This window comes from Pundamilia nyererei, unplaced genomic scaffold (genome assembly GCF_000239375.1).
Source record: "Pundamilia nyererei isolate P.nyererei 1_Seehausen unplaced genomic scaffold, PunNye1.0 scaffold00020, whole genome shotgun sequence".
Taxonomy (NCBI): domain Eukaryota; kingdom Metazoa; phylum Chordata; class Actinopteri; order Cichliformes; family Cichlidae; genus Pundamilia; species Pundamilia nyererei.
Genome location: NW_005187421.1, coordinates 2,266,045 through 2,276,413, shown reverse-complemented (window position 1 = coordinate 2,276,413; position 10,369 = coordinate 2,266,045). Strand labels below are relative to the sequence as shown.

The 10,369-nt window shown below is 36.2% G+C and overlaps 1 protein-coding gene across 1 annotated transcript in view; it reads right to left on the bottom strand.

The window, feature by feature from the left end:
• Positions 1 to 10,369, bottom strand: part of rxfp1 (relaxin family peptide receptor 1) — a 72,465-nt gene that overhangs the window by 6,763 nt on the left and 55,333 nt on the right. The window contains exons 5-15 of the mRNA XM_005726593.1: positions 9,975 to 10,046; positions 9,189 to 9,260; positions 8,816 to 8,887; positions 8,592 to 8,663; positions 8,362 to 8,430; positions 8,163 to 8,234; positions 7,862 to 7,933; positions 6,041 to 6,112; positions 4,936 to 5,007; positions 4,238 to 4,309; positions 1,655 to 1,884 (exon numbers count right to left, since the gene is read on the bottom strand). Coding sequence (XP_005726650.1) covers positions 1,655 to 1,884; positions 4,238 to 4,309; positions 4,936 to 5,007; positions 6,041 to 6,112; positions 7,862 to 7,933; positions 8,163 to 8,234; positions 8,362 to 8,430; positions 8,592 to 8,663; positions 8,816 to 8,887; positions 9,189 to 9,260; positions 9,975 to 10,046 — 947 coding nt within the window. The remainder of the gene's footprint in view (positions 1 to 1,654; positions 1,885 to 4,237; positions 4,310 to 4,935; positions 5,008 to 6,040; positions 6,113 to 7,861; positions 7,934 to 8,162; positions 8,235 to 8,361; positions 8,431 to 8,591; positions 8,664 to 8,815; positions 8,888 to 9,188; positions 9,261 to 9,974; positions 10,047 to 10,369) is intronic.

Here is a 10,369-nt window from a genome sequence, read left to right as displayed (position 1 = left end):
TGTGATGGGGCTCCTATATAGTCACTTAAAGATCATGAATACTTTGGCTTTCTTAGGAAAAGGCAATGGCTGATACAAGCATAATTAATTCATGTCAAGTCTTGTTCCAGTTCTAAGTACGGATGACTCAACACTTTCATGTTTGTACTTTGTTATTGGTTCATTTCTTCCTTGACTCTTTCCGCTCCTTTAATAGCCATATTAAAAGCAATATGCAAACACATCCTGCTTGCATTAAGATACTCTTTTTAAACTCTTCAGCTAAAGTAGCAAAGAATAAGTCATATTTAAAATGCTTTACTTTTCTCATCATCATAAGCTTCATTTTTGGCTTTCTTTGGCCAAAAATCTACTTGCTAATGAAAACAGTTCTCATATCACATTCACACACCAGTGCACTCCACAAAAAGACTGGATTTACTTTTCCACTGTGTTTGAAACCACAAAACACGTGAACAGCTTTTTACTAACAGCTCTGGCTCTGGCTCAGGACATCAGTTGCGACCGGTTACCGGTAAGGGGAGGAAGATAGGACACAGACATGCTGTGGGAGAAAGCCAAAGATTAATAATAACTAAAGATTACATGTCACCTGATCCAGCCCTTACTATATGCTTTATCAAAAAGAAAGATTTAAATCTAATTTAAACCAAGTCGGATCCTCTTTAGCCTCCAGAACGGCTTTACTTTGTTGTGGCACAAACTCAACATGATGCTGGAAACATTCTTCAGAGTTTAGGCTGTACCAACATGATAGCATCATACCAGATTTGCTGCTGATTTGTTGGCTGCACATACATGATGCGGTTTCCCCATTCCAATCCCAAGGTGCTCTAACAGACTGAGATCAGGTAACTGTAGAGGCCATTTGAGAACAAGTGAACTTACTGTCATGTTCAAGAAACCAGTTTGAGATGTTTTGAGCTTTGTGACATAGTGTGTCATGGACTGTTATCCTTTTGTGAGTAGATAAAAGAAAATGCTAAACTGTGATCATAAACGGGTCGGCATGATCAGCAACAATGATTTGTGATTTGTTGTGCACTTAGAAATGCACGTCTAGATACCTTGGTTATAGCGAATGTCAATTTGAGTCAACCTGTCTACATGCCTTGAGCTGCTGCAATTTGATTGGTTGATTTGTGTTAACAAGCAGCTGAATAGCTGAACCCATCAAAGTGACTGGCGAGTGTAGTTCAGCTGTATCTCAGTCAAAACTGCTTTTTGCCACTTAGTATGCATCATATATAAAAGCAGTTTTATGACAAGAGTTAAGTTTGAATATATATTTACTATTTTTACATATCATGTTAATCATGTCTTATCTTAATGACTTTTTATTTCTTTGGATGATGAGAATATCTTATCTAATCAACTGCCAGCTTTTTGCATTTAGTAGTATTCATGAGGATTGCCAGTGTATTTAATATTAAACCTTTATTATTGAAACATGGTGATAGGCACGGTGGAAACTAATTTCATGCTTTGTGCTGTCTTTGACATTCAAGGCTATCAGAAGGACACAGTGTTGGAAGAATATGTCAGTTGCAATCTAGAAACTGCAACAGCAAACAATAAAATCTTTGTAGCCAGTAAAAGTTATATCCTAAAAGTTATACGAGTTTTCCACTTTAAATGTAGTAACGTGACTTACAGCAGAGGGAGATGATGCACATGGCATGTAGTTTGTTCTCTGAGCGAATGTACGACCGCATGCAGATGACGAAGATATTGCCGAAGCAGGTGGTAGCAGACACAACCCAGACGAAGACCCTCAGCACAATATTGGCCAGTAGGTTCTCAAAGGATGAGATTCCATCAGTGTTGGGCTTACAACTACGCACATGAGGAGCATAGCCACAGTACTGGAATTTCTTGAAGTAGCTGTAATCACGCAAAACAAGTGTAAGGTTAAGCAACAGACAAAAGGAGATTGTTTATTTGAACCAAAAAGGTTCCGGGTCAATCAAGGCAACAGGAAAATTCCACACTGTAAATGTCTTTTCTTTTTATACATACTGGCAGGTGCAGAAATAAGAGAGAGGAATAAAGCAAGAAGGGGTATTCTGGTGATCTGAAGTGCCAATTTTATACGGAAATAATAGCACCCGAAGCTGTGAGACTCTAAAGGTGGTAAACCTAATCAAGAAGCCAACTTAAATTAAAATGAGTGCTTTTGTCTTTTGTCTTTCTACCCAGGTGGAGACCTGCAAAAGTTTAACAGTAATCATTTTATCCAAAGAAAGAATTAAAGGGTTTATTCAGCTGAATTATCTGCCCATCTCCCACCATCAACCCCTGTATAGAAATTGACATGTCATTTATGGTCCTTACTAGGGCTGGGCCATATCATACCGTTCACGGTAATACCGGTGTAATGTTGGGCAAAGATAAGAAAATGAAATATCGCGATAGAATATGGGTAAAATGCGAATGCGCAGTGCCTTTGTTTTCATACACACATGGCGGAAAAAGCGTGCTGGCGACGGAAAATGAGAAGGACGAAAGCGGATCGTTGAATGAAACAGATGAACCAGAATTGGTTTGTAAAAATGCTGCAACTTCAGTGGCGTGGAACTGGTTTAGCTTTCGTCCATCAGATACACAACAAAGCACTATTTTTGTTAGCGCATGCTAGCGACGGCCGTATTTTGGAAAATACGGCACACTTAAAATCAATCCTTTGATTTTTCTGAAAATCGACAGTGCCCCTTATAATCCCGTGTGCCTTATGTATGAATTCTGGTTGTGTTTACTGACCTCGAAACAATTTTATGTCGTACACGGCGCTCGAAAATCTGTCAAATGTTTTAGTACGACTTTGCTAAGCTAAGAAACCCGCACCGCTTGATGGATTGTCGGAGCATTGCGGCTATCGTAGGCAGGAGCCTCGCAGAGTGATACGTACTGTGCTTCAAAATAATATCAGCAAGGAATTTGCATTTGCACTGTTAAATTTTTATATAACTTTAATGCACATAAAAAACAGCTGCTTGTTTAAGTGAAAATACATTGATTTTTTTTTTCCACTAATAAAGTTGTGGAGTTGTAAAGTATTTTGTCTAGTGTCAATTATATTGTCAGTTATATCATTATAAATTTTCAAATGTATATCGTGATAAATATTTTTGGTCATATTGCCCTGCTCTAGTCCTTACAGTAATTAAAAATGACATTTCAACAAATCAAACTATTTTCCAGCTTCCAATATTGCCCATAGCTAAATGTCAAAGTGAACATGCTACTGTCCTTACAATGTTAATTTGCTTACTATATGTTAATCAGTTATTTTATTGCTATAGTATTAAAGGAATGGCATTAATTTACAGAGTATTGACAGTAGTCTCTATTTGGAAAGTCAGAGCATCCTCAGTGCTATTAGAATTCATCCAGGAAAATATGAATTGAGTGCAAAATTAATAATTGGCCAATATTTGTTTCACATTTCTCAAATGTCAAACACATGCTGGTGCTCGCTCTTCAAAACCAAAGCGGAATGACCTTTTTAGGACAATTAAATTGCGATCAAATCATGATGTTCAAAAATTAACTATGTTGTTTTTTGTTTTTTTTTAAGTCCCTTTAGTCAATGCACATGTTTTATGGAAATGCACTCTTATAAAGAATCAATCCCTTTGAAAACAGTTCACTGCTTTACTTCTGGAGTTTTCTGAATAATAGGTGCAACAATTTCTTCAAATAGAGATGCAACTTTAAATTAATTTTTTTAATTGCTTTGTGAAATAAAAATGCTATTCCATTCATGTCTAAGGTAGGGTGCTGGCATATATCAAAATATTTATGAATGAAGTAGCTGGAGCACTGCTGCTTTAAAATGCATTTTACTTCTGCAAAATAAGATAGATTTGAATGCAGCTGACACTTACTAAAACTTGTATGAAGCACTATTACAAAGGGAACGTTAAAGAATCTCTGTGACTGTATCCAAGGGTGAAGAGGCATTCATCTTATCATGTTCTCTGTCTTGTTGCATCTCTTCAGGACTTACATGGATGTATCTTGAGTTGTTTTAGCAACAGAAAAGAAGGATTACACTAAGCTTGACTTAATCATCTCCTGGTTGGAAGAGGAGTCTGACAGTCTCAATAAGGCCAGCTCAAAGCTCATTACTAGGATAATATTTCTATGTGTGAGTAACACATTGTCTCTATGACAGTCCAGACTGAACAATAAGGATTTACTGTTTAAACATAGACCATCACAATGGAGTACTTACATATGAGTCAAGTATTTGAGAGGTTCAAACATCCTTCGCTGAATGTTTCCAATTTCTATTCCTTCTATGCTCCTAACAAATATAAAGATGATTTTGTCTTAGTTTGATGCCACACACAATACAGTATGCTGATTTGTTTTGTACACAAAAACGTGAAAACGTGTTTTCACCAAATCTTCTTCTTGGTAAATGGCCTTTCAAGGCCTAAATGGGGGACATTTCTACTAGAAAGAGACATTTTTAGTCTTCTGTTTATTTCGATTTTGACTTTTGTGAATTCAAGCTTGTGCGTATGAAGAAAAAGTATGACAATCACTTGCCGGAATGTCTCAAACAGCAATATGCAGAATATACTGAGGTTCTCAAAAATGGAAAAACATTAAAAAATGATAACCTTCTTCAAACTAGTCAAACTAATCAAATCAAAAACTGGAGCTGACCAAAGTAATTGGACAGGCACCAACATGAAAGATAAGATCAATAAGATAAGATCAATATGAAAGTAAAATAAATATGATATAGTAAAAAAATAATGAATTAGAATAAAAAACCTGTATATTTACATAAAAGGTTGATTGTAAACCGAGTTTGTGTGGTTACTTGATATCAATTTATTGATTAACTCAGTTTTATTTAATGCTAAACATTGATTTTTTTTAAATTTTAATGTTATCAGGGATGCATCATCAAATACTTACAATGATTTTAACTTATGTAACTTATCAAAGTGGTCAACTTGCAGCTCCATGATGGGATTGTACGATATATTTCTGCAGAAAAAAGGGGAAAATAAGCAACAATGAACAGCACACACACATAAATGATTAATGAAATTACAGTTCACTGTACATTATGCATGGGAGGACGGAAACAAAGCACAGCAATCTTCAGTGATGCAGTTTCATGAAAACAAATAGAACACCAGTGACATTTAAATATGTCTAGAAGCATTTTATGCATGTCAGCTGCCTCCCACATGTTTATCTTCCTGTCATACTGTCACATTACCTCCTGCTTCACATCTTAAAGGTGTGTCCTTCCTCTGTTCATTTTCTAGCTTGTTATCCTCCCACCAGCATATTTATTAGTGGTTAGGGAATCAGTGTATTGACTGTCTTCTGCTTAAAATTTATAATCCCTAGGAAGATGCTATACCACAGTTTGACACTATTTTTGTAGTATTTTCTGTATTTAATCTACACTTATTCTGTATAACAATGTTAAACACAATAATATCACAATGATATTATCCTTGCTATTTATAATTTATTATAAGGGAATTGTCTTTTGCATTCTTTGAGCAATTTAGTTATTACCAGTTTATCATTTTTCAATTAAAAGAAGGTAAATATTTCACTCTTTCATGTGTTTCATAGCTTCAGCTTCTAATAACTCTTCATAAAATTAATGCTTACATAACATGTACTTGCTCAATAAATTATGACTTGTCATTGTATATTAAACTAACCAGCCGTACATAACCCCTTCACAGAACATTAATTTAAAACTGATACAATCATATATTATCTTTGCAATTTGCAATTTTTCATCATTACATAAGTTCTAAAAATTAAAAGGTAGTACAAAACCCCCAGCAAAATTTACTACAGTTTAGTCAAAGTCCGTATACACACTTTTCATTGAAAACATGAAACTATGTCTAGTTTTTGCAAAATGACAAACTGTCAGTCTGCTGTCATTCTCGATGACTACAAAGATATAAATAGCCATAGAGAAGGCTATGGGAAAGGTATCCGCATACAGAACTATGTGTCTGTGGGTATTTGTATAAAGAGAACTCACAGCTGGAGCAAATCCTCAAGTAAGACAAAGAGATTCGGAGGGATTCCTGCCAGTCTGTTTCTGGATAGATCCCTGTGTGCACAGACAAATCCACATCAGTTCTCCAAAAATAAAGAACAATGAATAAATATTGATGTACAACACTGGGCATTTGATGGATGCATACAGATCTTCAAAGGAAGATCCACCCTCAGTAACTCTGTTAGGGGAGAGGGGGTGGATAGAATGACAGGCAAGCTGAAAAACAGCAATAACAAAAAATGTAAAGTCCTTTGAATACTGACACTATGCTTATGGTGGGTTGTTGTAGCCACGTTTTTCATTAGTGACCATCCACAGCAGGTTTCCCAGACTGCATTAATATAATACATTCACAGTTACCCTATTTTGAAGATTCAGTGTTACCAACTGCAGCACTGTGAATGTTGTGGTTGTATGGCTTTAATGCATTACATATTTAACCTACTATCCCTCTTCATCATTAAATATAAATGTCTTTGTCCAAGTGGTTTCTTATGTGGCTCAAGAGTTGGGAGTTCGCCTTGTAATTGGAAGGTTGCTGGTTCGAGCCCCGGCTCCGACAGTCTTGATCGTTGTGTCCTTGGGCAAGACACTTGACCCATTGCCTACTGGTGGTGGTCAGAGGGCCCGGTGGCGCCAGTGTCCGGCAGCCTCGCCTCTGTCAGTGCGCCCCAGGGTGGCTGTGGCTACAATGTAGCTGCTATCACCAGTGTGTGAATGGGTGGATGACTGGATGTTTGAACTCAACAGTTTTTGAAGAGAATTAAAGACTAACTGATGTTAACCGTACACAGGAGGTTTCCCAGTCATGGATTAACTCTTTCTATCCACACTGCTACTGTAACAATACCAGATAAAAGTCAGTGATTTTGATTATTCATGATTTTGACATTGGTGTGGGGGCTTTATTTTGCTGTTTTAACTGCATTAAGTCATATAAAACCTACACTGGGTTTATATCTTCTGAACTTTACATATAATTAAATGTGCTATATAGATCAAATTGCCATTGTCAAAAAGTATTAAGAAGTTCCACATTTAAAGCCACTGACTGTTGCTTGTTAGAATCAAAGCACAGACACAATAAAAATGTGAAGTTCATGGATCATCAACATGACTATAAAATGCTCAATTATAACCACTGATCTCAATCAAATTTCCTTCTAAATCACTCAGTTCTATTCATGTGACACCTGTGCAAATTCCATAACGTATCAGAATACAAGTGAGACCTGAAGTGGTCTATACAGATGTTAGTCAAGTAGATGGAGCAGCAAGGACTGCTGATTGTAATTAACTGATGATTGTAAACTGGCTACAGGAGTGAATATTATCTTGAATGGTTGTTTGTCTCTGTGAGACTGATAACCTGTCCCGGGTGCACCCTGCCTTTCCACAGGGGTTTTCTACAAACCCTTCAGCTAAATGTTACTTTATTAGACACGTCCTTAAATGATGTCGGTTATTGCACTGAGCAGTGTTTGATGTTTGTCCTTCTTAGACAGGAAGCTGCTGTATCTTAGGTGTTACAGACGGTTTTAATGACGTCTAGGATAATCTTTGGAAGCGATTAAAGCATAGATCTGGCTATTTCAGTGCTTTTTTAATAGAACAGAGCATTTATAGTGTTTTTAAATGTTGTCGTTTCCTTCTGTTCTTTTGGAACTTCTTGAGTCATTAATCACAATGAATCTTCAAAATCCACATCTTACATGGCTTCAATTCAGCTTTTTTTTGGCACAATCCAGAGAGTTTTGTTTTGATTTTTGAAGTTTGTTTGTGCAAAATATTTTTACTTACAATTCTCCAAGCTTTTGCAGGACTGAGAAAGCCTGTTCATGTACGTAGCTGATCCTATTTCGCTGCAGAACCCTGGAGACAGGCAACAGACACAGAAAGAATTATATGACTATTTTTCCTACCTTAATCCCATTTAATGAACTGCCAGAATTGATCCCACACATAGGATAGTACAGTTCATCAATTTGTATGAAACTAAGGTTGATTTGCAATCCTCTAACAGGAACTGCAGCAAAAGAAAAAATGTAAATGCAAAGACTGCACCTCAGCCATGTAATAAATTATGTAGATTTATACTTACAGAACTGTCAGCATGGTGCATGAGCTGAATGAGGCATTGCCAATCACTTCAATGAGATTTCCTTCCAGGTCCCTGCAACAACATATTATCAAATGAACACAGACAAATGCACCCTAACTGCTCACAAAGAACAGATTGATCGCAAATTGGCACTTGTATGTTAGGAGAAGTTTAGATTTTTTTTTGACATTCTACTTACAACCAATTTAATCTGGGCATTTCTCGACAGATGTCATCCAGCTTTGTCAAAGAGTTGTTCAGCAAAACCCTGTCAATCAGTAAGACAAAATGAAAGAAGGTGAAAGGCTTTTCTCTTAAAGTTCAAAGAAAGAACACTCATTTGCTCGTAGCTGCCAAGCACTCTTAATAGCACCACTTTCGATGATCTGAAAGCCTTTGCAGCAGAAAAAAGTCAAAATAATGACTCACAATAGAACAAGGGAGTTCAGTCCTGAAAAGGTCGTGGGGGATATTTGATGGATGTTGTTATTTTCAAGAATCCTAGAGTAAAAACAAATACATCAAAAATAGAATATAGTTTTGCACAATACAAAACTGCATTCACTGACGTGCATACCTGAAAGTAATAAAAAAAGCACAAAGCAAGAAGAAGAAATAAAAGGTGATATATGTTATAAAAGCTGGATACATACAACCACTCCAGTTTGTGCAGATCCCTGAACACCCAAGGCATTAAAACCGATATCCTGTTGTTGCTCAGATATCTACATACAGAAAGACAATGGAAGGTTACCTGCACCAGATGCTGATAACAATTTGTAAGTGGTGTTGACCTTCCAAAAGCAGTTCATCATTGGTCAGTTTATATAATCTATCCTCTTAAAGTGAATGTTCATATACAAGCATACCTTGTTAATGTCAAGAAGCAGGATGTGCTAGGTTGCCAAAATTAACTACTGCAAGTGAACTAATGCTTTTCTGCATTTTAAGAACAGATAAGAAACCAATGCAACTCAGAGTGTGTATTATCAAATTACACGTAAAGCAAAAATGTAACAAACTTACAGTCTTGTCAGGTTATACAGCCCTCTAAATGCATCAGGACTCACATCTTGAATCTTGTTGTGCTGGAGATATCTATCCATACATAAAGCACAAAATATTTTCTTTATTTTTACTTGATAGCTATCAGAAAAACAAAACAAAACAGACATACTAAGCCATAAAGCCCGAATGCCTTTGCTCAAGTGCAACTTTTGCGTAAATGAAATCGTTCACATCAAATAATGATAATCTCTTCCAAGAATACTCCTTTATATTGCACACTACAAGCTCGACAAACCCCTGCTGACAGTTGTGTTTTGTCTTGTGTTTTCACACACGGCAATTCATTCTAATGTTTGTTTATACACAACTCAGGGAAGATTTCAGTCCAGCAAAAGCTACCAAATAGTTTCTGGCGAGGGATAAGACCTATTCTCATGTTGCCATTGTCAGTGTGACTGTGTGAGGCTGATAAACAACACAAGTGGACAATGAATGAATTTGTATGCAAAGCAGAACAAATCTGTCAACGTCCCCAGCAGTCCTCTTAGCTTACACATACCAGCTTTATAGATGTGATGCTTATTTGTTGCATTTGCCAGGTCAAGGTAGAGTGAAGATGCTTTACTCAATGAATAGGGTAGGGTTATAGCACCTGATCTATTGTGTGTGGAGCTTTTTTTATTTTTTAAAGAAAAAAATAAACAATATAAAAAACAGAAAAGAATATTGTAGAAAGACAATAAGACTACAAATGCAATAAAAGAACATAAATAGCATGTAATCCACAATTAATGGAACACTCACAGTTTCTGCAGGCTCTGGTACTTAAAGAATATGTTCGCTCTAAGTTTCTGAAGCCCATTCCTTTGTAGGGACCTGAGAGACAGGGACATTTACATGTTTATTGCTTGAAACCAAAAGCACCACTCACCTTTGGACACTTGGACAGCATGTTTCTTCTGACTATGATTAATGGGATTTTGTGGCTGTGAATCTTAAAAATGATTTAAAATGAAACATAACATCACTACGCTGATTTTATTTATTTATTACATAGCAGGCATTTTAATTTAGTCAAAGAAGATTTTTGATGTACAGATTTTAATATTTTAATATGTTAATATCTTAACTGGATTATCCACATAAAATACATATAAAAAGACAAAAACTCCCTATAATGTCCAACTTACTTTTTCTGA